Source organism: Cornus florida, unplaced genomic scaffold, assembly GCF_030987335.1.
Source record: "Cornus florida cultivar Cherokee Brave unplaced genomic scaffold, ASM3098733v1 CherokeeBrave_3.0.0_Hap2_Chr06, whole genome shotgun sequence".
Classification (NCBI taxonomy): domain Eukaryota; kingdom Viridiplantae; phylum Streptophyta; class Magnoliopsida; order Cornales; family Cornaceae; genus Cornus; species Cornus florida.
Window position 1 is genome coordinate 41,348,335 of NW_026775576.1, and position 18,230 is coordinate 41,366,564.

The following is an 18,230-nucleotide window of genomic DNA, read 5'->3' on the forward strand; positions in this document are numbered from 1 at the left end:
CCTGTGATTAGCTCTATACAGGCTGTAATTTGTGTATATAAGCCGTGTATTGGCTTTCTCAATTAAATACAATTTTAATCTTTTCTCCTAAATTTCTCATTATCATCTGATTGTTTTCCAACAAAACGATATTTTTCCAAAGAGATAGATATAAAAGAGATAATGGCTCGTCAGCCCCTTTTTTTGGGTCTTTGCATTATTCGATTCCGATTTGCAAGGCTGTGAAAAGTGTACTTCATATTAGTCTTTTACCTATTCCTTAGCCAGTTGTTTTGCATGCGAAGCATTTCTAAGCATTCATGTGCATAGCTTTGCTTTTGTTCTACCTGTTCAAGGACTTTCTCTTACAATTTCGTATTACAATTTTTTTTTGGGAAAGTTTCCATTATATAGCTTACTGCGAGTTGGTCCTTCAGAGATTGATTTTTCATTATGGAACTTGTTATTTTACAGGTTCTTTTTTTCTCTACGATGACTAGGCTGCTTGACGTTATGGAGGACTATCTCTACTGGAAACAGTACCCGTACCTTCGCTTGGATGGACATACATCTGGTGGTGAACGTGGAGCCCTAATTGATAAATTCAACAAACCGGGTTCCCCTTTTTTTATATTTCTGCTCAGGTAATAAAGTATTCTAGGTTTAATTGACAATTGTATTATTATTATTAGTATTTTTTGATAAGTAATTGACAATTGTATTGTTATAGATTGAGTTGCTTATTTTTGCGGTTTTTCACTTTCAAGAGGTAGTAAAGTCGGCAATTACAGACATCTTTGGGGGCACTACATCCATTTTCTACATCACCTGTGAGAGCCTTCATAGAAATACTTGCAGGTTCTGCATTAGCTAGTTCAGGCACTTGTAGCACTTGGACTTTGTGCTTTTAGACAATCCTGTCAATCCTGTCCTCTGGATAGGAGATAATTTGGCTTTCTGGCAGCCTCACTGTGAGGTCGTTGCTCTCAATGGGTTTGAGGCATGCAACTGCTGCTGCGAGTCTTTAGTTTAGCTACATATAATTACCCTCTTGTAAATCCGTTGAGCTTGTAATGACATTCCGGGCTATTCTTATTCTATTGAGAACCAAACTAGTATAGAGCTCGGTGGCCCTTTGTGCAAAACCTGGCATTGGGTGTTATATCAGGATGTTGAAATCATCCTGATGTAGGTAACGGAACCCCCTATTCTTAGGGATCAAAGGTGTGAATTGATGACCTAAAGCCCAACAGATACCAAAATCGGGTATCCAGGCCATGGTATTTTGTTTGATTTTTTTAAATTGGCCTTCTCTGATGAGTACTTTCAAGTAATCTGTGCAAGAGTCTGTTTTGGCTTTCTTATTTTTACTTACCACCTTGCCATTCAAAATCGAAGCTTCTAACCACGGACTAAATTCAAATCCACCAATAAATCTCACATCATCTTTGAGAATCTCTTTTTACACTCTTTGATAATATGACCAAGGCGGCGGCAATTATAGCAGATTGAGGCATCCATGAGTTTGTTAATACTGTGGACCTTACTTTACTGCTGATGCCCCTATCCTGGGATATTTGTATATTTACGCCTAAGCGCCCCTCCCCCGCCATGAGAGAAGAGTCTTGAGAGAAAATATGAAGGAGTGAAAGGTGCGAAAGAACCTCTGGGCAGTGTGACTGATGTAGAACCAGAAGAGAGGAGAGAAAAGGAGAGAGAGGGAAGAAGAGAGCAGAGAAGAAGGATTGGGGGAGAAGTAGTTTTTAATTCAACAATTAGTATTCAATATTCTGAGGTACCTAATCCAATATATGTGTTTTGTATATATAGGCAATACAAAGAACCCTAATGTCCAAAATAGCTGCTGCAAACATAAAAAGTCAAAAATGGCTTCCATGAGCCTATTGAGACATGTAGCCATGCTGTCTATCCTTTGTGCTGGCGCTGATAATAGGTACGCTTAGGAGGCGATGCATGAGATATAGTGTGATCTCCACATCTCCATTCTGTGTTTTAGGTTATGTCAGGAGTGGTTTGTCACTCATCAGGAGTGACAATGATGCACCAAATTTGGCACTTTGGTGAATAGAGATGGCGCGTGAGTTAAGTCATAATCCTGTTCAGTTTTGTATTTATCCTGTGCTGGAGTGGTGTCCGTACAAGTGTATATATGTTAACATGTGGGTGTTAGTCAATTGAATTGTTCCTGGAGGTCTGACCTTTAATATGTGGTGTTAGCATTCGGGCTGGAGGCGTTGGAGTGAATCTTCAAGCTGCTGATACTGTAATCATATTCGACACAGATTGGAATCCACAGGTGAATATGCAATACAGTGCCTTGAATAATTGACTACCAAGTCAAAACGATAACTTACTAATTCTTTTTTTTTTTTTTTCTTTGCATGTGTGCTTTATGTGTGTGTACCTTTTGTCAGGTTGATCTTCAAGCACAGGCAAGAGCTCACAGGATTGGCCAGAAAAAGGATGTGCTTGTTCTTCGTTTAGAAACGGTGAGTACCTTGGGGTTAGATTTCTTGGATTTATTGGTAAGATATTGGTTTTAAACCCAAAAAACCTGGCTGATAGCCAGTCATCCAACGAAAATATCGTTTAAATTTTTCTGTTGATCTGCTATACCATATTGGCTAAAGAGAGTTATTTTCTGAATCACTTTGTTTTTTCTTCTCTCTCTCTCTCTCTCTCTCCTTTTTTAATTAATTGAAATTATTGCTATTTTTTCCAAAGTCGGAAGTATTATGCATGATTTCAGTATTTACTTCGTTTTTTTTTTTAAAAAAAAAAAAAAAAAAAAATCTTCTTTATAGTTTGAACTGTTTTTCCAGTTGGAGTGGCTAAATACCCTTTTAGATGAGTTATGTTTTGATGAAATCTTACTTATCAAAAAAGAAAGAAAAGATGTAATAGTATCGGATGAGCTGAGGATACGAGCTTCTTAAGGGCCTAGTTGGAAAGCTTTGTTTGTTGAGTCTCTTTTAGTTCAGGTTTGGAATCATTTTGCGAAATTTGGCAGGGAGAGAGACTATGGGGCTGAGAGGAGCTTGGCATATATGATTAGTTTGATAGGAAGCTTGGGCCCGTACTGTCTCCTAGTGCATTTCCATCCTGGATTCTAGAGAATCTTTCTTCTCATTCTGATAACAGTGTCATTACATTTAGTTGATAACGTCCATTTGGCTGCTGAACCAGCATGTTGTTCTACAACCCTTTTTCATCTTTAAGATTGCATAAGACCTGTAATTTTGCAGAAAAGATATCCCAAACTTGCTATACCTTAATTTTTCTTTATGTGTTTAATAGTTCCAATACTGGGAATACTAATGGTTGCTTAAAAGGAAAAATAATAACCAAAGTTTAGCAATATGCTTCTCTTTCAAGCTATTCAATGTGTATCATGTGGCACATGTTGTTACATCATTCAGTTTAAGGCCTTATTTAAACATTTGTGTTCTTCAATAATGCCTGCAATGCAAATTCTTTGCATGGCTTTAAAAGTTTGTGATATGTGTGTGGCAGTGTATCTATGCGTAAAAGAATTTGCTCCTATAATGTATAGGGTCTGGGGCATAGATAAATGTTGTCAGATTCCAACTACACTTGGCCATCGGAATTTTGCCCCCTGAAAAAGAGAGAAAAGAATGTAAATTTAAATGTTTGCTTTTAATCTTAATGAATTAAGATATGTTTCTAATTTGTGTTCCTTAAAATGCCGAAAAAAAATATCAGTGTGAATATTAATATTAATACAGTCAAAGATGTGGTATATGTTACTAGTAACTGTTGAGTAACTATCGAGTCACCTTTAAGACATATCATATCATGTTGTGTTTCATAGGATTCTATCAAATTAAAAATTTAATTTCAAATAACTTCAACCTCATCCGCAGACCTCCCGGGCAAATTTTCTCCATTTACTTATCTGCAGCCCTCATTTCCCATCACCCCTACCCAATTTTTAGGAAGAATGAATTGTACACCCAACCAGGACATCTTTCTGCCTTCTTAGTATAAATGACAATTGTTCCAGTTTTAGCTTAGTGGCTCTATGAATGATGGAAACTCGGCATTCTATACATTCTATTAATACATTGATCATTTTTTTTCGTCAATTTTGTATGGTTTCTTGACGAGAAATCTAGACTTCGAAATCTTTGAATGCTGAATTGACTTAATTGCGCTGTATGTTTTTATACTTCCCTGTTGATTTTATTGATGTATAGATCCTCTCTTATCTTCAGTTTTTTATGAGTTGTGATATTAGTATTCTGAACCTGTATTTGCTGAATCATGTTGAACTGTTGAAACAAGGTCCAAACTGTTGAGGAACAAGTTAGAGCCTCAGCTGAGCATAAACTGGGAGTCGCTAATCAGAGCATTACTGCTGGTTTCTTTGACAACAACACAAGGTAAGTTGGAATATTTTTTTTTTTGATAAGTAAAATTTATTGAAAACGCTCAAAAAAAGGGGAGCGGAACCCAAGATAACAAAAAGGCCACAAAGCGCCTTAAATCTTCAATGAGGCCAAAAATACAATAATCTCCTCAATGGATTTATAATCTCTCCCTGACACCCAACAAAAAAGAGTGGAAATAATAGAGAACTTAAGCGTAGAAATAGATTTCTTCTTTCCATCAAAATATCTCCTATTTCGCTCGAGCCAAATGCACCACCAAATACAAAGAGGCGTAGCCCTCCAAGCCTCCCGAATAAGAGCCCCAACAGAGACACCTATCCAAGCCTCAATCAACCCTCTAGAAGACCTAGGCATAACCCAGTGGATTCCAAATAATCCAAGCATCAAATCCCAACAATCTCTGGCCATACTGCAGTGCAAAAGGAGGTGGTCAACTGTTTCTTCATCACACAAGCACATATAACAATGATTGACCACCACTTGATTCCTCCTCCTCAAATTATCCTGGGTTAAAATCTTGCCTAGGACGGAAGTCCATGCAAAAAAGGCAACCTTAAGGGGGGCTTTAGACCGCCAAATAGACTTCCAAGGGAAAGAGCCTCCATAATCAACCGAAAGGCACTTAAAGAAGGACCTAACCTCGAACCGACCGTGAGAGTTAGGAACCCAAAACCAGCAATCCGAATCCCCAACAATGATCGCCTGACGGTACAAAACTTCCAAAAGACGAGTAACATCCTCAATCTCCCAGTCCTGAAAGTGCCTCCTAAAGTTTGGTACTGATCCAATCAGTTTGATGTGGCCTTGGCTTCTGCTGAATATTTTCTGGAATTCAATCACAGTGCCGAAGATCGAAGAGAGTACTTGGAGTCCCTCCTGCGGGAGTGTAAGAAAGAGGAGGCTGCTCCTGTTTTAGATGATGATTCTCTGAATTATCTTATTTCCCGCAGGTAAATGTGTTTCTAGCTTTTCTTAATTATTTGTTGCCTTTGATGTTGATGTGTCTGGTAACTCGCGCTCCGACTGTCTGACATTGAGGATACAGAAGTCATTCTTCCTATTTTTAATGATTTTTCGTTAAATTTGTCCAATGTTGTTGATAATGACTATGCAATAGGTGTGACTTGATATATGGTAGTCACTATAATCTGGAACACATGAATGTAGCTTTCTGAATATTAATTTTATGCAAGATATCCTTTCCCTGATAACTTAGGGACAGGTAAACAATGATGCTTCACCTTTCTTTTTTATTTAAAGCCTTAGTCACTGGTTAGTCGTAACCCACTATGCTATGCCTTGTCTTTATATAAAAGAAGCAGCAGAACTGATGGCTTAGGGTTTTCTGCAACTGGAATGCAATTTCTCGAAAGTTATGTCTTTTTTAAGGACTCGATCAATTTTCTGTGTGACATTTAAAGCATAAGCTTTCATTCTTCATGTACTTCATTGCTATGTTATTTTCCCGTAATTTACATTGTAGTTCCTTTATTTTGGTTGTGTTCTTTTTTTAATTGTCAAGTTGAAATTTTCATGATACTTTATTTGGTGGCAGTGTGTCAGAGATTGATATATTTGAATCAGTTGACAAGAAGAGGCGGGAGGAAGAGATGGTATGGGATTACAATTTCTTGGGAAGATATTTATCAATATTTTAGGCTGCAGAACTATCTTTGGATTTTGGGTTACCGCTGCTCCGATAGAATGACTTACTAATGCTGTTGAATTCTGCAGGCAACGTGGAAAAAGTTGGTATCAGAACAGGGGCGAGATGGTTCCGAGCCTGTTCCTTCCATGCCTTCCAGGCTCCTAACAGAAGATGACTTGAAACAATTCTATGAAGTGATTAAAAAATATGAAGCATCAAATGCTGGGGTGGTATCTAATGTGGGGATGAAGCGGAAGGGTGGGTCTCTTGGTGGGCTTGATACCCAACATTATGGAAGGGGAAAACGAGCAAGAGAGGTCTGTGTATAAGCTTTTATAGCCTCTGCACATTCCTATTGCATCCTGCCCTTTTTTGTATATATGTATACGTATTACCTTTTGTCGCTAAATGCTGTGATAGTCATTCCAAAACATTGTCTTTTCTTTTCTTTTATCTTATAATCTCTATCTTTTGTTTCCTCAGGTGCGTTCCTACGAAGAGCAATGGACAGAAGAAGAATTTGAAAAATTGTGTCAAGCTGAGTCTCCTGAATCCCCAAAAGTGAAGGAAGAAGTGCTAGAAAAGCACTTGCCAGAAGTTGCGAGTGGGTCTATTGAAGTCTGTGTTAAAGCCGAACCACCAGCACCGCCAGAACTGCCACCACCAGAACTGCCACCACCAGAACTGCCTTCACAACCTATTGTAGAGTTGCCAATACCGCAAAGACAAATGGTAACACCCCCATCTAGACGGGGCCGTGGAAGGCCAAGGAAAGCAACTGCAGAAATCCCTCAATCTCCAGTGGTTCTTCCCACACCATCTGGAGACAGCAAAATGGATATGAAGTCCCAGAGTGAAACAATTTCTAGCAGTCCACCTACACCGGCTCCTGATTCTTTACCTAATTCTGCTACTGTAAAAGGTATTACTGGGACCATCCCTCAGTTTGGTGTATTGATTGCTCCTAGCTCTCAGCCAACCCAGCTTCACCCTTCTATTGATGTTACCTCATCAATTACTGTTCCTTCCCCTTCCATACCCGTGCAAGTTAAAGGACGAAGTCAGAACACCCAACGTGGAGAAAAAGTACCGCGGCGTAGGGGGAAAAAACAGAGTGTATCACCTGCTGTTCCAGTTCTTCCAACTCCTGCAACTGGTGAACCAGAATTGGGTTTACAGGGAGGAGCGATTTCCAGTTTGCCAATGGCTTCTGGACAAAAGTCTCCAAATGGTGAAAAAACACCCCGGCGTAGGGGGAAAAAACAGAATGCAATATCACCTACAATTTCTGCTGCTCCTGGAACTATCCAAGCGGACATCGCTCTACACAGAGGAAACATTTCCAGTTTATCAATGGCCTCTGGTCCTGGTTCTGTTGCTGGCTCTATTATTGTATCTAGTGTTAGCAAGGAACAAGGTCCCGTTTCGCCTGTTCCACTTCCAGCATCTTCTCAAACAAGCAAATTGGAGGTAAAAAGTGATATCTCTGCTGAACCTGTTGGGAATATGATAGAATTGAGACAGCAAAACAAAGAAAACAGAGAAATGGTTGATTTAAAGCAGGATACAATATCGACTGTTGTTCCAGTTCTTCCTGCTTCTGGAACTGGCAAACCAGACATCGTTTCACAGAGGGAAACAATTTCCAATTCCCCAATGGCCACTGGTCCAAAGGCCCAACGTAAAGAAAAAGCACCCCGCCGTAGGGGGAAAAAACAGGCTGTGATGTCACCTGCTGGTCCAGTTCTTCCAGCTCCTGTAACCGGCCAAGTAGACATTGGTTCACGCAGAGAAAATGTTTCGGTTTTTCCAATAGTCTCTGGTAGTGATTCTGTTTCTGGCTCTAATACCGTAAATTGTCTTAGCAAGGAACAATATCTGGTTTCACCTGTTGCCCCAGTTCTTCCAGCAGCTTCTGCTAGGAAACAAGATCTGGTTTCACCGGTTGCTCCAGTTCTTCCAGCAGCTTCTGGAACAATCCAATTGGATGTACAAAGTGAGTCCCCTGCGGAACCTCTCAAGAAAACGGTTGATCCAGGACAGCATGGTAAGGAAAAGTTGGATATAGGAAGTACTATGATTGTTATTTCTAAAGTTGACAAGTCTCTTGGCGGTGGAAATGTTGTTGTCTCTGATGTTGTACCTACCTCAAGTGACCTTACAACAAAGATGTCTGAAAATCAATCTGGAGAAGTAGATGCAAAAGAAAATGTGAGCATTGTCCCTGTTCTTGATGAAACCCTTGTTTCAAGGCCTGAGGTAGCTGAGAATCAAAATTCCAAGGAAAAGTTCTCTTCAACAGCCTCTTCTTTAAAAACAACTCCTCAAAATTTGGAGCTTCCAATTGAGAAGTATGAGAATCAATTTAAGAGAGGAATTGATGCAACAGTACAAGAGAGCGAGGTTCATGTTCTCGACGAGGCACTTGTTTCAATGCCTGGGGTGATTAAGAATCAAAGTTTGGAGGAAGAGGCATTTTCAACTTTATCAACTTCAGGAACTGCAACTCCAATATCAGACCTTCCGATTGGAAAGTCTGAAAGTCAACCCGTGAGAGAATATTCTGCAGAAGCACATGAGAACACTGATCGGGAGGCCCTTGTTTCAATACCTGAGGTGGCTGGGAATCAAAATTTGGAAAAGGCTTTTTCAGCTTCCTCACCAATTCCTGTTTTGGACCTTTTAATTGAAAAGTCTGAGAGTCAATTTGGGATAGAAACTGAAGCAGAAGTGCAAGACATTGTCTCTGCTGTTGTACCTATGTCAAGTGATCTTCCAGCAATGATTTCTGAAAATCAATATGGAGTAGATGCAAAAGAGAATGTGAATACTGTCCCTGTTCTTGATGAGACCCTTACTCCAAGGCCTGAGGTGGCTGAGAATCAAAATTCTGAGGAAAAGTTCTCTTCAACAGCCACTTCTTTAAAGACAGCAACTCAAATTTTGGAGCTTCCAATTGAGAAGTCTGAGAATCAACGTAGTAGAGAAATTGATCCAGTACAAGAGAATGAAGGCCATGTCCTTGATGAGGCAATTGTTTCAGAGTCTGGGGTGAGTAAGAATCAATGTTTGGAGGTAAAGGCATTTTCAACGTTGTCAACTTCAGGAACTGCAACCCCAATATTAGACCTTCCGATTGAAAAGTCTGAAAATCAACCTGGGAGAGAATATTCTGCAGAAGCACATGAGAACCCGGATCGAGAGGCCCTTGTTTCAAAACCTGAGTTAACTGGGAGTCAAAATTTGGAGGAAAAGGCTTTTTCAGCTTCTTCACCAACTCCAGTTTTGGACCTTTCAATTGAAAAGTCTGAGAGTCAATTTGGGATGGGAATTCAAGGAGAAGTGCAAGAGGTTGTTTCTGATGTTGTATTTACGTCATGTGACCTTCCAGCAACAATTTCGGAAAATCAATATGGAGAAGTAAATGCCAAAGAGTGTGTGAATACTGTCCCTGTTCTTGATGAGACCCTTGTTTCAAGGCCTGAGGTGGCTGAGAATCAAAATTCTGAGGCCTCTTCTATAAAAACAGCAACTCAAATTTTGGAGCTTCCAGTTGAGAAGCCTGAGAATCAATTCAAGAGAGAAATTGATGCAACTGTACAAGAGAACGAAGGCGGAACTGCAACCCCAATATTAGACATTCCGATTGAAAAGTCTGAAAGTCAGCATCAGAGAGAATATTCTGCAGAAGCACAAGAGGACACGGATCACCTTCTTGACGAGGTTGCTTCAAAGTCTGTGGTGACTTTGGAGGAAAAGGCTTCTTCACCAACTCCGGTTTTGGACCTTCCAATTGGAAAGTCTAAGAGTCAATTTGGGATAGGAACTGAAAAAAAAGTGCAAGACGTATTCGCTGATGTTGTGCCTAGGTCAAGTGATCTTCCAGCAGAGATGTCGGAAAATCAATCTGGAGAAGTAGATGCAAAAGAGAAAGTGAACGCTGTCCCTGTTGTTGATGAGACCCTTGTTTCAGTGCCTGAGGTGCCTGAGAATCAAAATTCTGAGGAAAAGTTCTCTTCTACAGCCTCTTCTTTAAAAACAGCAACTCAAATTTTGGACTGTCCAATTGGGAAGTCTGAGAATCAATTTAAGAGAGAAAGTGATGCAACAGTACAAGAGAACGAAGGCGGAACTGCAACCCCAATATTAGACCTTCCAATTGAAAAGTCCGACAGTCAACCTGTGAGAGAATATTCTGCAAAAGCACAAGAGAACACCGATTGCCTTCTTGACGAGGCCCTTGTTTCAAGACCCGAGGTGACTGGGAATCAAAATTTGGAGGAAAAGGCTTTTTCAGCTTCTTCATCAACTCCAGTTTTAGACCTTTCAATTGAAAAGTCTGGAACTCAATTTGGGATAGGAACTGAAGCAAAAGCGCAAGACGATGTTTCTGATGTTGTTCCTATGTCAAGTGACCTTCCAGAAACGATGTCAGAAAATCAATTTGGAGAAGTAGATGCAAAAGAAAATGTGAGCATTGCCCCTGTTCTTGATGAGACCCTTGTTTCAAGGCCTGATGAGGTGGCGGACAATGATGCAACAGTACAAGAGAACGAAGGTCATGTTATTGACGAGGCACTTGCTTCAGGAACTGCAACCCCAATATTAGACCTTCCGATTGAGAAGTCTGCAAGTCAACCTGGGAGAGAATGTTCTGCAGAAGCACAAGAAAACACCGGTGTCCCGTGCCCAGATGATGTATTGGTGGGACAGACTTCGGCAGTTACTCCCACTGCTGGCCAAAAGGATGATGTTCAGTGCCCGGAAATCCCTGCTCTTGATGCTCCTGCCGATGGTTCTTGCGCAGGAACTCCTAGCATTGAGGTGGATTCAACATTGAGATCTGAAGGTGCACAGGAGTCTACTACTCGTGGAACAGAGAATCAAACTTTGCCTCCATGTTCATCACCTTAAAACTTTGTTACAGTTGTATGATTCTTACTGTGTCCCTAATTATTGTTTACGATATATGTGCTTACATCATCTTCCTCTTTCCTTTCGTTTTGCTCTTGTAAATACACATTGAACTAGCCATTAACCACCTTATTACAATATTAATGTTTATACATGGGATGCGTAGGTTGATTACTCGTGTTTAGCAGATCGAATGTATTTATATTTGCACAGGTTGAGTACTTGTGTTTAGTTGATCAAATTTATTTATATTTGCATGGCTTTACTCACACTCTTTATTTATTTATTTATTTATTATTATTATTATTATTATTATTTCCTAGCAAATGAGGGGGAGTCGGGACTCGAAAATGGGCACACCGGGAGGAGTTAGGCGCTCTAAGGGCCGGCTTTCCTTTATTTCGCAAAGAAAGCTTACGAACTATTGACATAATTTGCATTGTTTGCCCTGTGCTCTCTTGTAATAGTGTTGGTGCATGTGAAAAGAATTACTGTTAATTGCCCATTTTGCCCCTTTGATGGACGAAAATGTCGTTGGATCAGATGATTCAGATGTATTCATATGATGAACCATATATACAGAATGAAAGAAAAAGTCTTAATAAAGGCAAATGAAGAAACTTTTGAGAGGTAGGTTAGAGAGCTGTTGATGCTCTATGGAGTTTTTCTAATTAATTTTATTATTTTTTTTCTGATATAATAACTGTAGATATAACAATTATGAAAAAAATACTCCTATCCAAAATTAAAAGTTCCTTTTAGGGTATCTAATTTTTTAAGAGATCGAGTTTTTAATATTTTTTTATTATATTGATAGTCAAATAATTACCAAATTTGTCTATCTGTGATGGTTTACTATTTGTAAATTCAATGCCAAAAGGTTAAAATAGTAATGTTAAAAAAATAGTATATATATATATATTTTTCATAATACTTTGACTTTTCAAGCAAGACCATAAAAAAATAAATATTTAATTTGAAGCAGACGTAGTAATATTTATAAATATAAGGGCAAATAAGTCAATTATTTATTTTAAAAGTCCTGATTTGTGAACTTGTTATAATTAACTTGCATTTTTATAAACAATGTTAAGAAACTAAACACTTCAATGGCACCTTTTACGAGTCAAAGTCTCACAAATCGCCATGTGGCCATTTTATTTCAACAATTTAAACGATGTCGTTTTCATTTAAATAATTTGCGGATTTGGTACGTGCATCTTTCAAGCCCCCCTCCTCTCTCTCTCTCTCTCTCTCTCTCTCTCTCTAAGGGTGTGTTTGGATAGTATTAGTTATAAGAGAAAAGAAAAGAAAAGAAAGGATAGTATTAGTGAGAAAAGAAAAGAAAAGAAAAGAAAGGATAGTAATAATTTCTATTTGTGTTTGGATAGACAGGGGAGAAAAGAAAAGAAGTGATAGTTATTTTTGTTTGAATAAGATAGAGGAGAGAAAAGAAAAGAAAGGATAATAGACAAATTACTTTTTTATCCTTTCATAACCATGGGACTTGGATGGAATAATAAATCTGTGTATTGATTTGTGGAGGCTAATTTTGGTATTATCAAAATACCACTAAAATCACTATCCTTTCTCTCACTATCTCTCCCTATCTTCTCAATTTTGAGGAGAAAGCAAATAAGAGATAAGGAGGGATAGCTATCCCTCCCTATCTCTCCTTATCCCTCCCCATCCCTCCACTTAAGTTACCCAAACACAAACTTACACTATCCTCTCTTTTCTTTTCTCTCCCTATCCCTCCAAATCAACCCTACCAAACACACCCTAAAAGTCTCGATAATTCTCGAGTGCCATTCAGCCGTCTTTACAGAAATTCTCGGACTTTCCCACTCATTTTCCCGGAAAATTCCCGAGAAAATCCGATGGCCTCTTCCAGGCTCCCCTGGCGACTCGCATCTCGTCTTCTCCTCCGCAACACCACCCTCCTCCAACTCCAACCCTCTCTTCACCACCACCAACCCCCAATCTTCACCATCCCCAAATCTCCATCGTTGATCTCCTTCCTCCAATCTCAGCGCTCCGATCTCCGCTTCTTCTCCACCGCCCGGCGGAAACCGGTCCGTCCCAACAAGGTCGACATCGGCGCACGCGCTCGGCAGCTCCAGAACCGCCGCCTCTGGACCTATGCCCTAACTTTCAGCTGTATCGCAGGCTTCGTAGTCATAGTGCTCAACAATTTTCAAGATCAATTGGTTTTCTACGTCACTCCCACTGATGCTCTTTCCAAGTACTCCACAAACCCTTCCAAGAGCAAGTTCCGACTCGGCGGTTTGGTGCTCGAGGGCAGTGTGGCCCAGCCGGCGTCGTCGCCGGAGATGGAGTTCGTGATTACCGACTTAATTACCGACATGTTGGTCCGGTATCAAGGGTCGTTGCCGGATTTGTTCCGAGAGGGGCATTCGGTGGTGGTGGAAGGGTTTGTAAAGCCGCTGCCGGAGGAAATCAAGAAGGAGGTGTCGGCGAAGAGTGTTTCCGGTAAGGCGAGGAGTGGGGACTGTTATTTTGCGGCGACGGAGGTGCTGGCAAAGCACGACGAGAAGTATATGCCTACGGAGGTGGCGGCAGCAATCGAGAAGAATAAGAAGAAGATTGCAGCAGGTGAGGTGGAGGGTGTGGAAGCTACAGTTTCTGGCTCGTAGATAAATGGGTATGATATGATATTGAATATATAACTTCTTGATTATTCTACTGTTTGAACTGCATTGAGGAAACAAATATGAATTTTGCATTGAGGAGGGTAGATAGAAAAAATAGTCTTTTTGATTCAGACTTTTGAGTTTATGATTTTGTTGTTGTAGTGCGAGATTTATTGCATTTGATTATGATCATTTAACATTTGTGTGGGTTTAGGCCCTTGATTTGAAGGAATAATAAATAAATGCCATTCAGGATTCAGTTATTATTTTATTTTTGCTGGCAGATGTCTGATAATATTTGTAGTTTCTTTGAAGAAATTTATTTGGATTCTTATGAGGTGCTCTGTAATGAGTCAAGAGAATTTTCTGTTTGTGATATGTTATGTAAAAATGCACCTGGTTTAAGGATCTTGAGGTCTTCAGGACAAAGCTGGACAAACACTAGGTTATGCTGTGGAATTGTAATTATCTCATACTCTGTAGAAACTCATTTTGAACTGGTTATATCACATAATCTGCAAAATAATTCCTAGAATTTATAAAAATGGTTTATGAAATCAGACCAGTTGGCTGCAAGGTAGTTATTGAGCAGCCTGTATTGATAGCATCTAGTGTTGTCTTCAGTCTGCGTATCTCTTGAATTGCTGGGCACTTTTGTGATGCACCCACTCTCACCAATAATCCAGTTAATATTCAATTAGGAGTTTGGGTCGCAACATAAGTACAGTCGCAACATAAGTACATTGTACTGTGCAGCTTCGGATTATTACGTTGTTGTAAATCATATGAAGTTTAATACTGTTTTGTTTTAGTGTTATTAATTTTTTCCCTTTTGTAATGCTTGGGAGAGGGATTGGTGCTCACAATGTAAATCTATCTTGGAATTTTTGAGCTGTGCATGATCCTCACAAATGGAGCCTTTCTGATAATATAGGTTTCTCATTGGCAGTTCGCTCTCCTCCGTCTCTTTATGTGGGCAAATGAAAAAAGCAAGTTGGCGTTGTAGTTGAATATCACCTAGATTATTATTACAGTAAGGTAATTTGAGGGTGCATCTATGATTTGTGCAGAATCAGGTTTTTGTTCCTCCTTTTGGGATGTGAAAATTTACTAGGATTTTATGCGTTTTAGACATTTATGAATTCACAGAGGTTAGGATTTTTGTGGCCAGCTTTCTGTGGCTCCCTTAATTTTGTGCGAGGAATTGCTTTATTTAGTAATGGGAAGGAGGTTACTTCCCGAAAATGCCCCACTCATAGGTTCATTTCGTTGGGGCTAAATTTTTTCCTTTATTTCAAAATTTTATTTTATAGCGTCTTATTTTATATTTAATTTTGAAAGTTCAAGCAAAATTGCACACACCCACAATATATTCCCCTAACAGGGCTCGAACACTCAACGTCACCCTCAGTACTATGTTTTTGCACTCTTGGTCTGCCAACTTTTTACCTCTTTTCAGGTCTTTCAAATATATATATATATATATATATATAAATTTTTTATTTTATTTTGTTTGGTATCTTGTTGTTAAATTATTGTATACAGAAGCTGTAAACATGTGCTTCTTTTTCCGCATCATTTTCACATATCTGTCTTACAATGAGATTATAAGTTTGCAATTAGTTTTAAGAGACTTTGATCTGAATTCCTTAAGATTCTTAATAATATTATTTTTGTCTATTTAATCACATTGAACATCGGTGATTTATTGAACCTCAATTTTAACCATTTAGAAGGGCTGACCACATAGTCCAGAATCCAGAATGGCGTGATCAATTTAATTAGGTAATTTCTAGATGTTTCTTATAGTTTCTTTGTTCTCCATTGTTCGAAATGTTTATGGTAAGTTCTGTTTGTATACAAAATGTAGTTTAAAGTGTAACAGGCAACTTCAGAGTTCTCAAACCGTGATTCTGTTAGAATCTTGGTTGAGTCAGAACACAGTAGTTCCCATCTTTTATGCCCCAGCTAGAGAGACCAAGATAGAAGCTAGGTTGTTAATCAACTAGCGAGGCTTCAACTTTCTCATTGGTTGCATTTAATCTATGAAAGGTTGCATCAAATAACCTTCAAACAACTTCACCATGACATTAAGAACCACCTTATGACCCTTCTATACCTTATTCTGTAGAATGCAATATCTCTTGCATCTTGTAGTGGAGTGAGGAATGGTTGAAGATCTGAGATGGACCCAAAAGCAAAAGCAAGAAATGAGTTGACAAAAATCATCTACTTTTTGCTTCTTTGTACTACCTTTTTTTTACTGGTTTGGGTTATGGATGTTACAAGAAAAGTGTGCCATGTGCATCAAAATTGTTAAGTGCTTTCCTTTCTTTAGTTGGGTTTTTTTAAAGAAAGGAGCGGGGCAATGTTACTCCACTCGCCATAGATAATTACCTGTTCCGGCTGAGCTGCAGGTCATACCATTTATACATGTCTTTAGATCAAGTGACATTATAAGATTGTGTACCAAATATTGGCGTTGACAATATGGGGTGTTTGGGAGGGTAGGATTGTAACGCAAAGTAGCTGTTGTCATTCTTAAACTGGCATTCTAACCCTTGGCAACTGGACATAATCTCGTATTATTATTGAGATAATATGAGGGGATATTGAAAATTGTATATCATGCAATTGAGAAGATGTCTTGGGATTAAGCAGTCATTGCAGATTAAGAATTTGGGATTAAGCAGACATTGGTAAGATGTCTCACAGGTTGGATGAAAAAAAAATCCTTATCGAGTTTATTATTCACCATGGTTTTTTGTTTTTTATTTTTTTGGGTTTGTTAGCAGGTGTCCATAAGACGAAGAACCTTCCACTTTATTTTGGGGGGTCAACCAGTACATGTTCATCTGCAGTTTGCATTTTTATTTCTGATGGCAAAGACTAAAGGGATCGCCATCTTATTTCACTTGCTGATTTCTTTCAAAAGGGTTCAAATGTAGATATATTTACTTAAGAGGAAATTTCTGTCCTCTTCTCTCTCTCTCTCTCTCTCTCTCATGTGAGTTCCTCTTGTTTGCATACACATTCATGTTTTATATGTCCACTAAGAGATTTCAATTCTTTCTGTTTATATAATCATCCCCAAGGGCACGATCTTCAACCCTTCTGGATTAAGTGATTTATGTATTTAGGGGCAAATGTGAGGCATCATCCTCTTGAAGATTAAGCTGTTAGACTCAAGTGTTTTCCTAAGAAGATATGAAACCTCTACCTTGTAAAATTTGATGTGCCTTCCTCTCTTTGTATTACCCCTTATGATCTGTGTTCGAGGGAACAATGGGAGGAAAGAGAGTAAAGGACATCCTTTTCAAGTAACTTCTCGCTTACATTGATATTTAGGTTGATTTTTTGATATTTTGGCAAAAGGGGAGTGAAAGGCACCATTTTCAAGTAATTTCTGAATTACATTTATATATGGGTTAATTTTTTGATATTTTGGTTTTCATATCTAGGTTAATAGTATTGCAGTGTTTTGACATATATACTTCCAAGATCTGGTAGGTGTTTTTTTTTGAAAGTGTAAGGCCCTGTTTTGCATTTGTTTTGCTTTTGTTGTTTTTGTTGCAGGCCCGCTACAGTAGACCAATGAAGCCCAAAGCATGTTTGGTTGGTTCTATTTTGTTTTGTACAGTAGTAAAACATTTCAATAAAAAAGCCCGAAAATTGAAACACCAAAAATGATGTTTTAACTTGTTTCAGCACTGTTCGCCCATAATATTCACTGTAGCGGAGGAAACACCTAGCCCAACTTAAAACATACTTGCCCTAGGTATATAAACATTTTAAGTCATTTTGGATAACTTTTTCTCTCTCCTCTCCTGATTATGTCTCTGGTAAGGGCGATTTCAGATTTCACCATCACCGATCAATTAAGCCCTCGATTTGCTGGTTTTGCTCAAATACAACATGATTTGATTTTGATTTTGTGGTCATCTTTCTCCTCTAAAAAAATAGAAAGTAAGTTCAATAAATTATAATTTTAATTTTGCTTTCGTGTTCATCTTTCTCTCTCTAAAAAGGGTATCTGGGTTTGAGTATGGTGATTACAGAGATAGATATGAGAGTGAGTGATAGGGTCCAGAAGTTGCAAGAATCCTAAAGTTGTTGCCTCTCTTCTTCTCCGGCAACGATGACGTCGGAATCAAGAAGTAGTTGATGTGGTTGAAAAGAGAGAAATAGATGACTTTGATGGAGGAAATCGTCCGTCCAAATCCTACATCAGTCTAGCGATCCGATGAAATTGAGGCATTGTTGTTTGAAATTCGATAAAATCGTCGCTCCAAATTTGACTAAATCAGGCAGGTGAGAGCTTTTCACCAATAATCGTTTCTCGTCTTCCTTTAACCCAGGGCTATCAATGGGTGGCCAAGGAGGTGAATTCATCAAGAAGTCAAGATCTAAGCTTCTTTGCCTTCCCAACTTCCTAGTCTGCAGGCCAAAAGAGAAGAGTCCAACTCTCGTTAAATTGATTCTATTATATCCCAAACACTTGATTTTCATACAACACAAAAATAAAGCCAAACTGTTTTTCAGAAAAGATGATCAATTATAATTTTGTGGTCACCCTTGAGAAAGACATACAGAATTTTTCAG

At 38.8% G+C, this 18,230-nt stretch overlaps 2 protein-coding genes across 2 annotated transcripts in view; both read left to right on the plus strand.

Annotated features, from left to right (window-relative positions):
- The window catches only part of LOC132311359 (chromatin structure-remodeling complex protein SYD), a 45,000-nt gene extending 33,852 nt beyond the window's left edge, over positions 1 to 11,148 (plus strand). Inside the window, exons 25-32 of the mRNA XM_059809246.1 lie at positions 454 to 623; positions 2,218 to 2,296; positions 2,415 to 2,489; positions 4,306 to 4,403; positions 5,255 to 5,362; positions 5,968 to 6,025; positions 6,147 to 6,377; positions 6,544 to 11,148. Coding sequence (XP_059665229.1) covers positions 454 to 623; positions 2,218 to 2,296; positions 2,415 to 2,489; positions 4,306 to 4,403; positions 5,255 to 5,362; positions 5,968 to 6,025; positions 6,147 to 6,377; positions 6,544 to 10,974 — 5,250 coding nt within the window. The 3' untranslated portion in view covers positions 10,975 to 11,148. The remainder of the gene's footprint in view (positions 1 to 453; positions 624 to 2,217; positions 2,297 to 2,414; positions 2,490 to 4,305; positions 4,404 to 5,254; positions 5,363 to 5,967; positions 6,026 to 6,146; positions 6,378 to 6,543) is intronic.
- A 1,533-nt stretch (positions 11,149 to 12,681) lies between these two features.
- On the plus strand, positions 12,682 to 13,899 carry LOC132311360 (cytochrome c-type biogenesis protein CcmE homolog, mitochondrial). Its single transcript, XM_059809247.1, has one exon. It carries the CDS (start codon positions 12,855 to 12,857, stop codon positions 13,629 to 13,631), a length of 777 nt encoding a protein of 258 aa, XP_059665230.1. The 5' UTR covers positions 12,682 to 12,854; the 3' UTR covers positions 13,632 to 13,899.
- Positions 13,900 to 18,230: the final 4,331 nt, after the last annotated feature.

Excerpts from the sequence above, each read along its gene's own strand:
- LOC132311360 (XM_059809247.1), top strand. The coding sequence starts at position 12,855 with ATGGCCTCTTCCAGGCTCCCCTGGCGACTCGCATCTCGTCTTCTCCTC.